Source organism: Podarcis gaigeae (genome assembly GCF_964106915.1).
Source record: "Podarcis gaigeae genome assembly, chromosome: 10".
In the NCBI taxonomy this organism is placed as follows: domain Eukaryota; kingdom Metazoa; phylum Chordata; class Lepidosauria; order Squamata; family Lacertidae; genus Podarcis; species Podarcis gaigeae.
Window position 1 is genome coordinate 74,315,442 of NC_139686.1, and position 18,715 is coordinate 74,334,156.

At 47.3% G+C, this 18,715-nt stretch overlaps 1 protein-coding gene across 5 annotated transcripts in view; it reads right to left on the reverse strand.

Moving 5' to 3' along the window:
• Positions 1–18,697, reverse strand: part of MCM10 (minichromosome maintenance 10 replication initiation factor) — a 28,563-nt gene extending 9,866 nt beyond the window's left edge. The window contains exons 1-13 of one of the 5 annotated variants that reach the window (XM_083701422.1): positions 18,627–18,697; positions 17,187–17,233; positions 16,441–16,749; positions 15,592–15,696; positions 14,613–14,741; positions 13,574–13,745; positions 12,750–12,915; positions 12,022–12,189; positions 8,863–8,979; positions 7,291–7,490; positions 6,340–6,440; positions 4,880–4,990; positions 4,672–4,789 (exon numbers count right to left, since the gene is read on the reverse strand). In XM_083701422.1, the coding sequence (XP_083557548.1) occupies positions 4,672–4,789; positions 4,880–4,990; positions 6,340–6,440; positions 7,291–7,490; positions 8,863–8,979; positions 12,022–12,189; positions 12,750–12,915; positions 13,574–13,745; positions 14,613–14,741; positions 15,592–15,696; positions 16,441–16,749; positions 17,187–17,193 (1,703 nt within the window). In that variant the 5' untranslated portion in view covers positions 17,194–17,233; positions 18,627–18,697. Of the gene's footprint in view, positions 1–4,671; positions 4,790–4,879; positions 4,991–6,339; positions 6,441–7,290; positions 7,491–8,862; positions 8,980–12,021; positions 12,190–12,749; positions 12,916–13,573; positions 13,746–14,612; positions 14,742–15,591; positions 15,697–16,440; positions 16,750–17,186; positions 17,234–17,381; positions 17,548–18,066; positions 18,111–18,626 lie in introns of those variants that run through there. The other 4 variants (XM_083701423.1, XM_083701421.1, XM_083701420.1 and 1 more) reach the window with 4 other exon arrangements.
• Between the last annotated feature and the right edge of the window lie 18 nt (positions 18,698–18,715).

The window sequence follows — 18,715 nt, forward strand, 5'->3', positions numbered from 1 at the left end:
TCATGGCATGTAGGCAGAAAACGACAAGACACCCTGCCTGCCTCCTGAGCCGAAGACGACATGGCGAGAAACAGGCCTTTCCACCTCCACCACCAAACTGCACGCTGCTCTCTCCAAAGAATTTCATTTGCAAGGATTAACAACTGACTTTAAGTAGGGAAGCTTTTCCATAGCTTAGAGTCCTGATCCTGCCCCCCCCCCCCGTTCTGTTTAGCTACACAAGTCTGCTGGAGCTAGCCAGGTAGTAAAAACATAATTAGTGGTTGGCAAGCTTGCCCATCCTGCATTAAGAAAAAGCCCAGATCATGTTTGGATGGCTGTGGAATAGGCCTGGCAGTGCGCCAAGCGCCCCCAAGTGCCACTTGTAAGCCCACCCCCTTCCACACCCAAACCTGAGTTTGCCAGTAGGTTTCCATGGGCCCTGGTACTGTTTGGGGCTGCCACGAATCATGGGAGATAAATGTAGCTCTCCCCCCCCCCCCCCGTGTATCAAGCTCTGTGAATTTGTATCAGACTAGTAACTTCTGCAGACCAATTTGCAAAATATAGAACCACTGACTCTACTGTCCACGGTTTTCAGAAGCAAATAAAAACTATTCACTTAAAGCACAAAGGTTTGGCTTGAGGTGTGTGTTTTTAAAAAAAAGCTTTCTACCAGAAGTTTTTCTCTGAAGGTTTTTTACAGATGGTACTTGAGTACAAAAAGACTGAACAGAATCCCTGATGCTAAAGGCTTTTGGGAGAGCATCGGTCTGCTGACATTTTGCCTTCTTGAGGGTCATGCCCCAAAATCAAATTGAGCAGGATAATGTCAGAGATTTAGTGAGGAAAATTATAGGGTACAGTCTATCATTAGTGCCACTGGCCTTTCTGCTTGATAAAAGCTCTTTACTCGAGGAGGAAGTTGAACAGGTCTCAAGAATCATTGCTTTGATAAATGCAGATTGCTTAGAGATGAAAGATAATAATAATAATAAATAATTTTTTATTTATACCCCGCCCTCCCCAGCCAAGGCCAGGCTCAGAGCGGCTTACAAGCAATAATAAAAACAAGATGAATGATTACAACTTAAAAACAAAAACAAAATACAACATTAAAATAATGGAACATTAAAATATTAAAATGTAGCCTCATCGCAGGAGGAGAAGGAAAAGAAAGGGGGGGGGGGAAAGAGAGGGAGGGAATCAAATTGGCTCCAAGCCAAAGGCCAGGCGGAACAACTCTGTCTTACAGGCCCTGCGGAAAGAAATCAGATCCTGCAGGGCCCTGGTCTCATGAGGCAGAGCGTTCCACCAGGCCGGAGCCAGAGTTGAAAAGGCCCTGGCTCTGGTTGAAGCCAATCTAACTTCCTTAGGGCCCGGGACCACTAGGGTGTTGCTATTTATGGACCTTGAGGCTCTCCATGGGGCATACCGGGAGAGGTGGTCCCGTAGGTACGAGGGTCCTAGGCCGTGAAGGGCTTTAAAGGTCAAAAGCAGCACCTTAAATCTGACCCTGTACTCCACCGGGAGCCAGTGCAGCTTGAAAAGCACTGGGTGAATATGCTCCCATGGCAGAGACCCCGTGAGGAGCCTCGCTGCAGCATTCTGCACCCGCTGGAGTTTCTGGGACAGCTTCAAGGGCAGCCCCGCGTAGAGCGAATTACAGTAGTCAAGCCTGGAGATGACCGTCGCATGGATCACTGTGGCCAGGTCGGGGCGGGAAAGGTAAGGGACCAACTGCTTGATGCGGCGAAGGTGGAAAAATGTCGCCTTGGCTGTTGCTGTAACTTGCGCCTCCATCGAAAGGGAGGCATCAAGGATTACACCCAAACTCTTAACGGAAGGCAATGGCACTAATTGGGCCCCCACAAGAGAAGGGAGTTGGTCCCTCATCCCCATGCCATCCCGACCTAGCCATAGGACCTCTGTCTTCGAAGGATTTAGTTTCAATCGGCTCCCACGAAACAATCCAGCCACAGCTTCCAAGCATCTGGTCAGTGTGTTCGGGGCCGAGTCAGTGTGGCCATCCATCAGCAGATAGAGCTGAGTGTCATCAGCATATTGGTGACAGCCCAGCCCAAAGCTCCGGATAATCTGGGCAAGGGGGCGCATAAAGATGTTAAAAAGCATTGGGGAGAGAATTGCACCCTGCGGCACTCCACACACCAAGGAGTGGCGCGACGACATTTCCCTCCCTAGTGCCACCCTCTGTCCCCGACCAGAGATAAAAGAGCACAACCAGTTACGGGCTATGCCCTGTATCCCTACGTCTGCGAGGCGGTGGTCCAGAAGATCGTGATCGACCATGTCAAAGGCTGCTGACAAATCTAAAAGGATCAGCAGTCCTGACCCGCCTCGATCCAGTTGTCTACGGAGATCATCTGTTAGGGCAACCAGAGCCGTCTCCGTCCCAAAACCAGGACGGAAACCGGACTGAAATGGATCTAATGCCGATGTTTCCTCCAGAAACCTACCAAGCTGTTCAGCATCCGCTCTCTCAATTACCTTACCCAGGTATGGAAGATTTGAAACTGGGCGGTAATTGGATAGGTCTAAGGGATCTAATGAAGTTTTTTTTAAGAGTGGACACACCACTGCTTCCTTCAGTTCCCCTGGGAATGTCCCCGTGTCAAGGGACAAATTGATAATTTCAACCAGGGGGGTCCGCGCAACATCTGGACACTCCCTAATCAGCCATGACGGGCACGGATCAAGGAGGCAGGTGGTGGGCCTACCAACTTGGAGGAATCTATCCACATCAGTAGGGAGTATCCAATCGAAATGGTCCAACACTGGACCTGAAGTCAGTCGAGGGGCCTCCAGTTCAGTCACTGTATCTAAATTGGCAGGGAGGTCACGGCGGAGCAACAGGACTTTCTCCGCAAAAAAACTCGCGAATGCCTCACAGCTGTAGGTCGAATTTGTGCTTAAATTTGGTTGTCCTCCTAAGGACGTTATTGACCTAATTATTTTAAAAAGTTGTGCCGGGTGAGAGCTAGCGGATGCAATGGAAGCTGCAAAGTAAGATTTCTTAGCAGCTTTCATAGCCATCTCATAGGCTTTCATAAGCGTCCTGTAAGATGTTCTTGAGGCTCCGTCACGAGTCCGTCGCCATACTCGCTCTAGCCGTCTGAGATCCCGCTTCATTTTCCGGAGCTCCTCAGTAAACCAAGGGGCCCGGTTTCGACGGGGTCGCAGAGGGCGCTTAGGCGCGATCTCATCAATGGCTGCCAAGAGCCGGTTATTCCAGTCCTCAACAAGGTCATCTAATGAGTCGCCAGGAGGAGCAGGGTTCCGCAAGGCTTGTCGGAATCTATCAGGATCCATGTCAGATCCTCCATCCAAAGAGGAAGTTCTCTGTGAGCTATGGACTGTCAGAGTTCATAAACTGGAAGACAAAGAGTGATCTCCAACTAAGTCTACTGATTTCACTGGGTCGACTCCAAGTACGACTTTGCTTGATGCCAGTGTGAAATGTAAATCCATTTAGGAAGCAGCAGCAGGGATCCTGATTAGGCATTTTTCTCAGCACTGCAAGTTTATATCATATTCAGGTAGGGATGGAAAAGACATAGTAGCCATGGGATGTCACCTTGTCCCATCCGAGGCCTCTCTCCAAAGTGTTGGATCTTGGGCCACACGCCTGAAATGTGGAAATTCACAAGAGCAGTTGTAGACTGGGGTGGGGAACTGAATGTGGCTGCTCAGCTGGATCCTCTGCTTCCCACCCGCAACCCCATTAGATCATCAGGTGACCCATCTTTCCATAGCCATGTGCCCAACTAGGCGGGTCCTGAAGTTATTGACCATCAGCTCATCAGAGCTTACTCCCAGCTGCGCCACGGAGGTCTCCATGGGGAGTCTGCGCTGTGGCCCAGAGGCCTGGAGGTCAGAACCAATCAGCCGATTGGTGGCGCCAGCAAGGCTCCCTTGCCAAAGAGCCCCTGAGAGCACATCTTAAGGCCCCCCTACCTGACCCACCTCCCAGGCTACATGTGATGACAGGCGTGGGGCACATGGGCATGGTTTGGGTAAACGGCCTTGCAGGCCAAACTTTTTGGGTCTCATTGACCCCAATCCCTGTAATACACAATAAAGGGCCAGATGGACAATAGAACTGGCTTGATAGAAGGCAGATTCCTATGATCCAGTTTGGATTTTACTGGAGGCTTTCCCCCCTTTTCTTCATGATATGCCAACTTCAACTTTCCTTGGTATGCTTCCTTAACAGAGAATGGAGAATGGAAGGATATTTTTTATGAGCTTCTGCGCTGGTTCTTTAAAAAATTGGATTGGATTTTATTCTGTGAGTCATCTTGAGACATCTTGAGACATAAAGGGAAAATAAATAAAAAGGTATTATATATGCTAGATATTTAATATTAGATTTGAAATAGTATGGGGTGAGATCCAACAAAGTCTTACTCAGAGTTGACTCACTTAAATTAATAGATGCTGGATAGCTTAGTTGGTAGAGCATGAGTCTCTTAAATGTCAGGGCTGTGCATTCAAGCCCCACGTTGGGGAAAAGATTCCTGCATTGCAGGGGTTGGACTAGATGGCTCCCATGGTCCCTTCCAACTCTATAGTTCTATGATTCTAAGTGTATCACACCTACAGTGAATAACACTGAAAAAGAAGCAGTTTGGGCTACTGAACCATGTCCTCACACGACCATCATGGTGTTACCTCTTCTGCATCTCTTCAGACCTCCTTTTCCTGGCTTCCAGCATTTGCTGCTTCTGTTGCTTAATCAGTGCTGAAGCAGAGATGGACTGGAATGCTGGATTTTGCTTCCCAACAGATACTGGGGAGGACATAAATAAAGTTGTAGGTGAGTCAGATGTTGATCAGCAGGAGTCAAATAGGCTGCTCCCCCCCCCCCCCGCAGACATACCTGGTGCACTGGCTTTGGCTAGGTGTTTATTCAGGTTTCTTGCTCCAAAAGAGGGCATTGACAATAGATCTTTGAATTCCTCTGAACATGGCAAAGGTTGTTTTGGCAAACCTGAAACAGAACATGCCATGTAACAATGCAGCAGACTCACAGACTAGTCACAGGTGGTTGATGACGCTGAGTCCTGCTTGCCCTTCAAAGAAAATCCAAAACAAATTTCTAGCCCTCAGGAGATATTTAAAACTGGACAAGTGAACCATCCCTACTAAAACTGCAGAAGCCTGTGAGATAGCTAAATAGATCTCCACTGGTTGGCAACTCTAAGGCAATGCAGCCTCAAGGAACACAACTCATGTGTTGTGACTAGTCAAAATTATACTACTCGAAGCACACACAAAGAGGCCTAAACCTGGGATGAAAGCAGCACACAGATTAAGAACAGCCTAGGCCGTGGTGGCGAACCTATGGCACGCGTGTCAGAGAGGGCACTCAGCACCCAAAATGACGTCACACGCATGCGCAGAAGCGGCGAAAAGGGACGCGTGCGTGCGCAGACGTGCCGTTGCTAGTAACGTTTATCTCTAGATGCAAGCGGGGCTCTGGAACGGATCCCGTACTCCTAAACATTTTTAAAGGGAAAAAAGCACTGAGTTATGTCATAAAATTATATATGAAGGGAAAGGTAACTTAATGAAGAATGTAATGTAATAACTTTTATGAAGGATTATTTATTACAGCAGCAGTCATAAAGAAATGTGAAACACACAGAAAAAATGAGATACAGTCATACCTCTAGTTATGTACCGCTCTAGTTATGTAACTTTCAGGTTATAAATGTGGCAAACCCAGAAGTGTTTACTTCTGGGTTTGCCTGCGCTTTGCGCAGAAGCGATCTACGCACTTTGCGCATGTGCAGTAGCGGCGCTCTACTTACAGACTTTTCAGGGTGCGAACGGCACCCCGGCACGGATCGCGTTCGTAAGTAGAGGTACCACTGTATACAGGTTAAATTGCCGTCTTGGCACTTTGTGATGAATAAGTGGGTTTTGGGTTGCAGTTTGGGCACTTGATCTCTAAAAGGTTGGCCACCACTGGCCTAGGCATACTTTTCAAATTGGGAGCCTGCCTTGGAAATATACTTGTTCTTCCTTAGTTAGTCTCTGGAACATCTCCTCCATCTCTCTACCCTTTGAAGTATTAACCATACTTGCTACCTGTGAACCAAAAGTAACCATAATGAACACCAGCCAAGTTTCATTCATGAGCCAGTCTTCAAGTAACACAAAAACCTGAAGCTGACGAGAAAGGGAGAGATTATATATTCCCAAGGCTGGCTCCCAACTGCAAACCATGGTTTACAGAGTCTCCTGCGCAACCGACTGAGCTATCCATGTTTGACGGATGTGAACGACATTTTACAGCAAGGGGACATTTTAAGAAAACAGAAGAGAACGTGTTACCCAGTTTCTGCTTGGTCTCCTGTAGAATTGCTTCAACTCCTCTTACAACCAAATTAGACAGAGTTGTTTGGATTTTCTTCTTTGGAGCGGCAGCTGCTGCACTGAAGAAGTAAAGCAGAGCGCAACTCAACAGAGGGAATGACATCACCCATAAGGGGAATCACCCTGGTTGTGATTATAGTAGGGTAGTTAAAAACTGCGCCTAATTATCTGTTTTTTACTATCCAGTTGCATTCTGTGGGCCATTCATAGCATGTAGAGACCAATAAACCAACCACTAAAAACCCCAGCAACACAAAACATTTAACACAATGTGGAGCAGCAGTTAAACATTTTGCACCAGCACAAGTCCACGAAGTCTTCCATACAAAGGGAAAATTTACTTTTGCCTCTGGCCTTGCTCATCACCAATCTGTGGCCCCAGAAGGTTGCCCAAGTGAGAATGTGGTTCTCTGGCTGAAAAGGTCCCCCGCCCCTGTTTTAAACTGATCTAATACAGTGGGACGCGGGTGACGCTGTGGGTAAAAGCCTCAGCGCCTAGGGCTTGCTGATCGAAAGGTCGGCGGTTCAAATCCCCGTGGCGGGGTGCGCTCCCGTTGCTCGGTCCCAGCGCCTGCCAACCTAGCAGTTCGATAGCACCCCTGGGTGCAAGTAGATAAATAGGGACTGCTTACTGGCGGGAAGGTAAACAGCTTTTCCGAGTGCTGCGCTGGCTTGCCAGATGCAGCTTTGTCACGCTGGCCACGTGACCCGGAAGTGTCTCCGGACAGTGCTGGCCCCTGGCCTCTTAAGTGAGATGGGCGCACAACCCTAGAGTCTGTCAAGACTGGCCCGTACGGGCAGGGGTACCTTTAATACAGTTAAATTCGAAAAAAAATGCAAGTGAACAACATTCACATTCATCCGGAAGTGAACTTCCACAGAAGGACACTGAGATGTAGTTTCTCTTACGCTGAAGCTGCATAAGCAGCTGAGGAAACCCCGCCGTAGTAAAAGCCATCCTGACAAAGCCTCTCTTTCAAGCCAAGGCTCTTCTTTGCTGCTCTCTTGGGAGCTCGGGAATCTGAGAAGGTCGACTGCAGGTCCGCCCGCTTTGAACTGAGCCGCCGGTACTGGGACTGGACATGGTATTGGCAATATTCGCATTCATTCTGAAGAAAGAGAAAGACGAGGGACTTCGTCCTTGTGTACTTGTCACAACAGAGCAAAATATGAGAAAAGGAAACGTGCTTCTGTTTGCAGAAGCACTGGGCTCTAGTGGAAATCAGAAGCTACCAGCAAACACTAAGCTTAGAAAAGCAAGGCGCCAGTAATTATAATTAAAATACAAAGAACTACAGTGGTGCCTCGGGTTACATACGCTTCAGGTTACAGACACCGCTAACCGAGAAATAGTGCTGCAGGTTAAGAACTTTGCTTCAGGATGAGAACAGAAATCGTGCTCCGGCGGCGCAGCGGCAGGCCCCATTAGCTAAAGTGGTGCTTCAGGTTAAGAACAGTTTCAGGTTACGAATGGACCTCCGGAACGAATTAAGTACTTAACCCGAGGTACCACTGTATAGCCCTTTATGGCAGGCAGGAGTACACAAGGTGGCTTAAATCTCCTCCATGAGAAAAGCTTTGTCAAATTAAAGTCAGTCATCTCTAGCGTGTGCTGCTCCAAACCTGTAGCTACTTTCTGCAGTCTCTCAGGTTCCTGATAGCATTCTTATCCCCCAGGCTTCAAAATCTGGGTTGATCAGGTGTTGGCTGACAAAAGGGCTGTCCTACAAACAACACATGCCTCAATACCAGCACTGCCCCAAGCTCCATTAAGTTAGCAGAACTGGAATCCATGTGTGCAGAACCAAACTGTCAGGGCAGGCGGCCTGGAGGATACATTTGGCATATCTGGGGAGACACTTGGAACAAAGGTGCAGGAGGCAGGAAACGCCAAGCCCACTTATTTGTACATGCAAATGGAAAAAGAGAAGAACCCGCAACTGGGAGGAGTGGTATTGATCAAGGGATTTTGGCAGGAAAAATATAGAAGGGGACACATTAGGACTGAGCAGGGAAGATTAGTTTTAGAAATCCTATTACTGTCTTCCCCTGTCCTTTCCCATCAAAACCTGGTAAATTCCCAGTGGAGAGAAAAATAACAGGTGTGACTTTTGGCCATTTGTTGGGTGGACAGTTTGGCCCTCCAACACATGTGAGGTCACCATCTCTGCTCTGATATAAAGGGCTACCAATATGGTGGCTGTGGGCACGTACGGTGTGTGCCAACAGAGCCTTTCCTGGTGGCCACAGGGTCCCCTCCCCACTCTCTCGAGATCAAGCTTGGAAGTAGCATTAGACTATGCAACACAGTAGGTTGTGGTGCCCACACCAGCTTGCAAATGTGCCCATTAGCCCCAAAAGTCAGCAACCTGTGCTATAAATTGCGACTAGCACAATCACAAAACTAAACTGTAAGCCCTCAGGTGACATCTGCACAAGCTCACACCAAGCACAGTGTAATGTCAGATGAGCTATACATACCAGGTTAACCATCTGTGCACAGGGCTCGCCATTTTTCTTCCTCGCTTTACAGGTTCCTAAGTCCGTGGCCTCACCCAGAAGTAAGATCTTCTGGGGATGATCGACAGACACACACACCTAGCCAGAAGAAGTACAACAAGCTTCAGTATACAGAGAGATGAAGGGACTCGTCTCAGCCAGGGGCGTTAGCTTTCAGCTGGAGTTAGTGCTTTAAGTGCCATTATCAGGTGAAAAATTGTGTCGCTGTGGGAAATCAGTAGGGGTCCACAGATTTTGACTCTGCTCAGTCACCAGTTGTTTCTAGCAAGCACCAAGACTTGGCTTTCCCATTTCCTGCTCCGAAAAGATACAGGAAAATTTGTGTTCCTTTTGTTTGCTCCCCAGCAAAGTTGTTTTTTTAATTAAAAAAATGGATAAATGCATAGATAGATAGATGGAGGGAGAATGGTAGATAGGCTGTGTATATCTGTAGCAATGCATCCCCTCTTCAAGTCATGATGGAGTCCCAGCCAAGATGCCGCCTGGTGCTATTTTGAAACAGGGACTCTCTGCCTCTTTTCATTGCCAGCAAGGGTTTCTAATAAATATTTCAGTCAAAAAACACAATATTACTCCAATAGCGGACTATCCTGGTAGGCACTTGCATTTCCTCCACCTCCACGCCCTTCGCCCATGGCTTGATAGCTGCCATCAGGTGAAAAGAATGCATTTCCTCAGCCTTGAGTAGGAGCTCATTCAACTGGGCACCTGGATGTGACTGGGATGCCCTGCCAGTAACTATATGAGATTTAGTCCGAGGACAAACACCATGTTTTCTTTTTTATCAATGTTATCCTGTTCATACACAGCATTCTTTTGAACTGAAAATAGCCAAGGATTCAGTCCAGGGCTCAAGTTACATCATGCTATGCCAAGGGTTGTGCCACGTCTTCCTTAAAAACTTGAGAAGTGGTGGGAGGATTTTCCACACACAGGTGCATAATCCCTTCCTCTGTGGGTCTATGACATCTGCCTCCCTCCCACTGCCTCCTTGCTACACATCATGGTCAGGACAATTGCCATTTCCTAACAAACCCCATACCCTGCTTAACAAAAACCTCAGAAATGAGGCTGGATCAGGTCAGGTCAGATGAGTGAGAGATCCAATAAAAAAGAAGAGAGTGAAAGCGACCTCTGGATCTGTAGGGCGAGGCATTTGCAAGTAAAGAGAACTGCTTTATATGATAAAAGGTAAAGGTACCCCTGTCCGTACGGGCCAGTCGTGTCCGACTCTAGGGTTGCTTGCTCATCTCACTCTAGAGGTCGGGAGCCAGCGCTGTCCGAAGACACTTCCGGGTCACGTGGCCAGCGTGACAAAGCTGCTCTGACGAGCCAGCACCAGCGCAGCACACGGAAACGCCGTTTACCTTCCCGCTATAAAGCGGTACCTATTTATCTACTTGCACTTAGGGGTGCTTTCAAACTGCTAGGTGGGCAGGAGCTGGGACCGAAAGACGGGAGCTCACCCCGCCGCGGGGATTCGAACCGCCGACCATACGATCGGCAAGTCCTAGGCACTTAGGTTTTGCCCACAGCGCCACCCGCGTCCCCTGCTTTATATGATACTTGTTTGCAAATCAAAGCCTTCTGCAAACTTGCTACAGCTCTATTTTCTCTTAGTCAATCTCATGAGCTGCTTCCCACAGCTAACTGCCACCAGGCCTCATCTCCCGAACAATAGAATCATAGAGTTGGAAGAGACCACAAGGGCCATCGAGTCCAACCCCCTGTCAAGCAGGAAACACCATCAGAGCACTCCTGACATATGGTTGTCAAGCCTCTGCTTAAAGACCTCCAAAGAAGGAGACTCCACCACACTCCTTGGCAGCAAATTCCACTGTCAAACAGCTCTTACTGTCAGGAAGTTCTTCCTAATGTTTAGGAGGTGGAATCTTCTTTCTTGTAGTTTGGATCCATTGCTCCGTGTCCACTTCTCTGGAGCAGCAGAAAACAACCTTTCTCCCTCCTCTATGTGACATCCTTTTTTAACTTGAAGCCAGCCAGTATGATCAGAGCTGCACTGTTCAGCTATGCTATTTGCCTTTACAAAGGTTTCCACAGTGCTATGTACCCTCCGCAAAGGGGATACAAAGGCAGAGCCCTTGCTTCCCTCGTAGTCAAAGACCCTCCAGGGACTGAGCAGCCATCAAGAGAGGTAAGGGGCTGCTACTTCAAGACGTAGTTAAAGAGAAGCCTTCAAAGACTTCCTGTGTGACAGACGCAACTGTGGCCAACTGTGATGGCCTGAGAATCTGATTCAGAATCTGAACCTGAGGAGTCCCCGCCTCCAGGGCCGGCTGAACCGGGGCAGGGGCTTGGATCTGAAGGGCCTGCACCTGTGCCGGATCCTCAGGAGCAGACACCAGATGTATCCACTCTGGCTCCGGAGGTGATTGAGGGCCCATTGCCTGCAGGTGTGCCTCTCCCAGCCCTGTCAGGGGAAGGTGAAGCTACCCCTGGGTCCAGTAACCCTCCAGCCTCTCCTGAGCTGCAGAGGCTCAGGGCAGAGAGGCAGAGGGAACTGGGTTCTCTCAGGAGGAGTGCTCACCTTAAGGCCAGAAGAGGTGGGTCACCTGTGGGCCGGGACCGCCCTAGGCCCCAGAGAAGATAAAGGCCAGTCAGCCCAGTCCCAGGTTGCGGGAGCAACGACGTTGGAAACCTGTTTCTGCCAGCACCCAGACCTGTTCTTCCGGAGTTCCTGACCACGCCCAGCTTCTTGCTTTGGACCTTTCGCCCTTGGTGGACAGACTCCAGAACCTCGACCCAGGATCGGACTCTGATCACGCCTCACGGTACCCCTCCCCCCCGGGAGCAGCACACTAAGGAGAAGGAATATTTATATGGGGAGACAGAGAAAACAAAGGATTTCCTCATCTTTTCTACACTGATGTCTATGCAAAGCATAACAAAAAAAATTCCTTCCAGTAGCACCTTAAAGACCAACTAAGTTAGTTCTTGGTATGAGCTTTCGTGTGCATGCACACTTCTTCAGATACACTGGAACTATGCAAAGCATGTTATACAATACGCTTGAAAGAGAAATCAAGAAACTGTATGTCAAAAAACCAAAATCACCTGTTTTTAAATATATATTTTATATAGAAACAGATCTACACACACCTCGTCTGATCCTTCTCTTGGTTTCATGAGATTAGCATTGAGTAGTCCTATGGCCATGCCTTGCTCTGTCTTCCAGTGATCTTTGTGAACATCACCAAACAGAAACAATGAGACACAGCGGCTGAAGTTATGTAGGTCATTCAAGCGCCAGATGCTGAAGGTTCTACCCTGGATATGCAGAGTGGGAGCAAATAAAAAGAACAAAATAACTACAATCCTTAAAATGAGTCAGCCTTAAAATGATTACCATCACCAGAGAACGTTACATACACAGCAAGATGTCTGCTGTAAAGGTGTTTAATAGCACAATCCTATGCATATTTACGCAGAAGTCCCACTGTGTTCAATGGAGCTTGCTTCCTAGTAAGCATGCTTACGATGACCTGCTTGGGGAAGCAGCTACTTTGAATGCTTTAACCATAGCAGCCGCTATGGTTTGTTTTCAGCCAAGCACTGTCTACACTCCTTATACTGACTAAGTGCTGCATGAGTAAGTACTTTCTTTTATCTGCCAACGTTCAGCTTCACCAGGAATGTGGAGAGGACAGCCCTACCTGTGATGGTGTTTACAGCACCAGAACTGCAATAGGGCAGAGGGCAACATTCCAGATGCCCAAGAGGACTGTAGGCTTATTCATACATTAAGCAAGAATTTTGAGATGGTAACCAATTTTTTACTTCAACAAAATGTCATACTTGAGAGGACATAATATCATAAAACCATTTACGTTATTGGAGCTCTGAGGCGTGACTTTCTTTATGATGACTCCGAACGTTACCCAGTCTGTTTCCTCAAGGTTTAATGAAGCAAGCTTGTCTTGCAATTGAGAAAGTCTAATAAACTTTCGGCCTGTCATTTTTCTTTCCATCTCAACAGAGGATACACGGGGTTTTCTGCAATGAAAACAAGGAGGAAACTATTAGAATGACAAAGGGATAGGGAAGCTTCCATCAAATCCCCGAAGTGGAGCTCCACTAAATACTCTGCACTCAGGGCAACAAGAGGGGCTTCATCACTAGTCTGTGTAAACATTTCCAGCCCAGGGAAAGGAGGAGTGTGGAGTTTCAAAAATACACAGAGAGCTCAGAATTGGGTATGGGATGCAAAAATCAGCTTCCTGAGCCTCTGCACTTTCATTTTTTTTGAAAAAAAGGACCCAAAGACATGTTTCTAGTTATTAAGACTAAAAAATATATGCATGAAGACAATTCAATCTTAGAAACTAACTTGTAAGGTTTTCAATGGCTGAAATCTGGTGCTTTGCACAGTCCTTTGCCATGATAAAAAGATGTAAAAGGGAGGGTGGGAGCGAGTTTCATTTGCTGTTGCTATTATGTAATCCTGTTTAAGTTTGAATTCAATAAAGTATTTTTAAAAAAATCAAAAGAAATGATGCACTTAATTTGCAGCTTTCATGCACAAGTCAAAATCCATAAATTTGTGGTGCTGATTTAAATATATATATATATATTAGCAAGGTATCTAAACAGTTTTAGGCCACAAGCTATAGTCAAGGAGCAAACCCAACATTTCCCCCATAAGTTTGCTGACCTCAGCCTCAGTCCAGAGAACGTTTCAAAGGAGACTTCTTGACTATTCACACCGGCATTCTTTGGCCCTTGGGATCTCTGACTGGTGCCCAAATCAGGTCTGTTCACAGTCATGGACTTCAGAGGCTGAGGCGACAAACCTGAAACTGGTTTTGAAGCATGTCTTTTATTCTCTGTAAGAGGAACAGGGGAAAAAGGAACAGTCATACCTTGTGAAAAGCACAGTTGAACTTTTTTTCAGAAAAATAATCTTTGGCAAAAGCTGTGCGTCATGTCACAGAGCCAAGACAGACAACTAATTCTGCATTAAAATGTTTTCACCTTCCCATCCGCTGCCAAAAGCTAGCCATTTTGAGCAACAGAGGACAAGCTAGAAGCAGTGGCGGACACAAGAAGTCTCGGTGGTTGTGTGCTACCAGGAACCTCCGAGTACCAGTTGCTGGGGGCCCAAGAGGGAGGGCTGCTGTGCTCATCTCCTCTGTGCAATTTCCCACAGGTACCCAGGTGGTGAGAAGCAGATGCTGGACTAGTTGGGCCAAAGTCTGATCCAGCAGGGCTCTCCGGTGTAAACACCATCTCCCTCAGCATCAGTCCCTCTTCAGCAGACACGCCTGTAATTCACACATGTACAGGCTTCCCATGCTCAACACATTTCAAACTCTGCAGGCAGAATTATATCCAGCCTGCCTGGTACATTCTTGCTGCAGAATTCACAAGGTAGTAAGCCCCTTTTCTCTAGGGGTGATCTGGGATTATGTGTGACCTTCTCCATTATAGCTCTATTCCAGAGTAAGTGGTACTAAGCACCCAGTGTAAGATTCAGGGTTGTTTTCCACTCAGTTGCAATTACTAGTCATGCTGCCAAGACAATACATAACATCAATTCTTTTGACAACATATCTACATTGGCAGCATCAAAAATATTCAGCAACATTAATTTTGGAAAACAAGCAAAGTAATATTTATCATTTCTGTGAAAATGAAATTCAAAACATTGTGCATCAACTGACGTGACTGAGAACAAATATTGACTACTATACCAGTCGGTGAAGGTTTCATCTTCTGGCCCTGACCTGTGTTTGCGGCCAATGCAGGACAGCTGAGCTGGGCTGAGAAACAAGGTGACTCGCGAAGCTTCCTTTGCTTTAAGGGGGCAGCAGGAGACTTACCTGGTTAAGAAATGAAAGACTATTTAAAAGACTTACAGTGCACTCTTCCACATATTTACAATACCTAATGGGGTTACTCCCTGGTTAAGTGCATTTAAAGACTGCAGCCCTAATGGCTTCCTTGATAATAAATTATGAACTGACCCAGATGGTGAAACAGAGTGTGCAAACTCAAGTTAGGGTCAGGGGTGGGCAGCCGGTGGCCTTCCAGCAGTTTGTTGGACTCCAACTTCCATCACTCCACTCCCAGCCAGCATGATTAATGGTCAGGGATGATGGTAGCTGGCGTCCAGCAACATCTGAAAGACCTCATGATTGAGTTAGACACAGCTTTACATTCCCCAGGCATCTGAGCTAGAGCAACAGAGAAGAAACAAGCCTCTTAAATAAAACATCCTGTATATTAACAGCAAACTCAGTTCTACTCCTTATGCAGCCAAAGCAGCAGTACCTATGGAGGGATTAGCATGCAATATTTGCTGGCATACAAAAAGATTATGTTTACTCCCAAATGGAGATGGTACGTCCTCCTTTTTGGGGGACAAGAAGCATACATTTCCATATTTTTCAATTGGGATTTTTTGGGCCATCAATGCACCAACCTTCAAGTTCATGGGTAATATGGAAGTCTGGTTATTATCTTGATAATCTCAGGAATGCACCAGCAAGGCTCTAATGTAGTGAATTTAACAACTTGCTCAGGCTGGCTTTTATAAAAATCCACACAATCAAATAGAATGCTTTGATATTAAAGGCTCCAAAGAGATATCACTAAGGATTACCACAATAACCTAGCAATAAGCTTGAGTTTAGATGCTGAACAGCTACATAAAACAAATAATCCAGTTACCAGAACTTTTCTTGCTAGGGGCCATGTTAGCAGGCTGCCCTATTGCGGTCTTTTGCAGTTGCTCCTGGAGTGTCTTCATCTGCTCCTGCAATTTCCTCAGTTCATCTAAGTTGAAAACAATAAATGGACATTTAAAAAGTATATCTTATTTAAATACATGGTTAATTAAACAGCCATTTGTCATCAATAAAAATAACTTAGGTAAAAAGTAAAGTGCATAACCAAAAGTCAAATTTTCACCGTGTTCCCTGTAAAGTGCCCGGCTCTCACTCCCCAAGAGCCAGGCTTTGATAGGAGAGATCGCCTGTGATATAATAGACTCCATTTAACCCCAACATATACGGGATTTCTCTCTGATCCCAAACCATCATCTCTGCCGCCTTGAACAATGTGAAATGCTTAACACAGTGGTGTCCAAACTTTTTTCAAAGAGGGTCAGATTTGATGAAGTGAAGGGCCATGAGGGCCAATAAACTGCCACAGGGGATGGATTGGGGCCCCGAAAGGGACTTTGGAAATGCCTGGCTTAACAAGTGTCATCACAACCACTACTCTTTCCCTAGGTCTATCCTTCCTAATCTGTGCCATGACAGAACACAGGGATGTTTGAGTCTTGAGGCCCTTGATTATTTCCCTATCCTCCCACTTGCTTTCAAATAAAAAAGCTAGAAGGCACAGAAGGAAATCTTCCGAGAACAGAGGAGCCTAGAGCACAGCACAGAGGTCCTTCACATGAGGGCGGATTATGCACTGAAAATCTTTTGTATTCATAGGTATGGTTAAGACAAAAGCCTCAAGTTTGCACGGTGAGCAACTTTAAACCATCCAAAATGAAATAATGATTTTTACCTTGCAGATGTTGATTGGTCTTCTCCTTTTCGGCTGGAGAATGAGATGTTTCTTGCACAGTTTTCTCCTCCTCTTCCTCAGACAGGTCACCCACATCTCCAAACAACTCAGACACATTTTCTTTGCCGCTACAGGACTCTTCCTCGTCAGCTTCCACTTCCTCGGTATAGGATTCATCATCTTCTGCATCAAACAGCTCATTATATTCATCCAGCTCTCCATCTGTAGCCACATTAACCCCATTCTCCAGCCCCACAGCTGCCTCATTCTCTTCTAACAGGGAGGCTAGCAGGTCCAAGTTATCATCACCTGGAAGAAAATAAATAAAAAGGAGCAACTTACCAGGGCTCAGATGACACACAACCCCCAGCCCCAATACAATGCAAGTGTGCATCTAATCAGAGCCCCGATTAGAAAACAGACAGTGCTTAATCTTGTTCCAGTATTCAAGCCAGCTCAGAAATGATGTTCCGAAAACAAATGGGGATGCAGTTTAGCAGCAGAGCACATCAAATAATTCTGCACAGGAATCCACAAAGTTCAAGTTCTTCAAGCACCCCTCCACATGCCACAGCACTGCCATTTATCTGGCTGAAAAGAACAGAATGGGACTGCCTCCAAATCAACTGGCAACAACCTTCTCTTCCTGGCTGGTTTGTTCTACCTTGCATATGGAGCAGTGACAACATTTTCAAGCCTGGAAGAAACTGAATGACTTTAGAAGATTAGACAAATTCAAAACTCACCATCCATATTTTTTCCAACAGAGACTTTACTGGAGAATTCACGTACCCTAGAGACACATAAGAACAACAATATAAACATGTAATGCCTAATAAATGAAGCTAATTTCTGTGGAGTGCCATAAAATTAAAAGGCTAGCAGAAGGTTAATGTATCACTAACATTCAAAGCGCCAGAGAAGCCATGTAAAACTAAGACCTGAGTGGAGAAGCAGAAGAGAGTATATAATCAATAGCCGCTGGGGCTCTCATCAAGCCTTGCATGGTCCAAGATAACAACCCTTTTCAGCAGAATACACCCCAACAGTCCAATCCCCAGTGTTACTTATTCACAGAAAGTATAAATAAGTACTGTATTTTTCCGTGTATAAGACTAGTTTTTCCCCTTAAAAAATGTCAAAAATTAGGGGTGTCTTATACGTGGAGTGCCCTATCTGGGTGGATGGAGCAGCCAAGTAATTTCGTTGTCCCTGAGAGGGGGCAAGGACAATAAAGATATTATTATTATTATTATTACATGGATACGGGACGCGGGTGGCGCTGTGGGTAAAACCTCAGTGCCTAGGACTTGCCGATTGTATGGTTGGCAGTTCGAATCCCCGTGGCGGGGTGAGCTCCCGTCTTTCGGTCCCAGCTCCTGCCCACCTAGCAGTTCGAAAGCACCCTTAAGTGCAAGTAGATAAATAGGTACCGCTTTATAGCGGGAAGGTAAACGGCGTTTCCGTGTGCTGCGCTGGTGCTGGCTTGTCAGAGCAGCGATGTCACGCTGGCCACGTGACCCGGAAGTGTCTGCGGACAGCGCTGGCCCCTGGCCTCTTAAGTGAGATGGGCGCACAACCCCAGAGTCGGACACGACTGGCCTGTACGGACAGGGGTACCTTTACCTTTTATACACGGATACATCTCCCCCCATTTTCTTAAATCGGAGTCCCCAAAAATAGGGGGCGTCTTATAGACGAAAAATACAGTCCTCTGCCTTCCCAGCTGGAGTCAGCAAGGCTTCTGAATTCCAGCTGCTGGACACCTGGGGAGGGGAGAGATGCTCTTGTGCTCGGATCCTGCTCCTGGGTTTCCCATAGCAGGCATCTGCTTGGCGGCTGGGACAGGGATCTTCCCCTTGCCTTTCGTATTCCAGCGGATCGTAGAATCCCAGGGCCGGAAGGGACCCCCAGGGGCGCCTGGTCCCCCGCCTCGGGATCCGCGGCAAGCGGCATTCCTGCCCCTGACCCGGGGGCCCTCGCTGCGCCAGACACGGGCGGGGGGGGGGAGAGACTAGTCCAGGCATCTGCATTCGCCACGCTGCTTCGTCTTGCAGCCATTTGCTCTTTGTGAGCCGCTTTGGGATCTGAAGGGGACCCCCCCCCCGCCGCCGCCCTCCCCCTCCCGCCTGCCGGCCAGCCAGCGAGGCCCTTCCAGGCCTTCCCGCGCGCGGCCTCCGCCTCACCTGCCCCGCTCCGAGCTCCTTCCGGGGCGCCGCGCTCCCGCCAGAATTCCAGCCGAGGCCCCGCCCCCTGGCCCGCCCCGGAAGGGAGG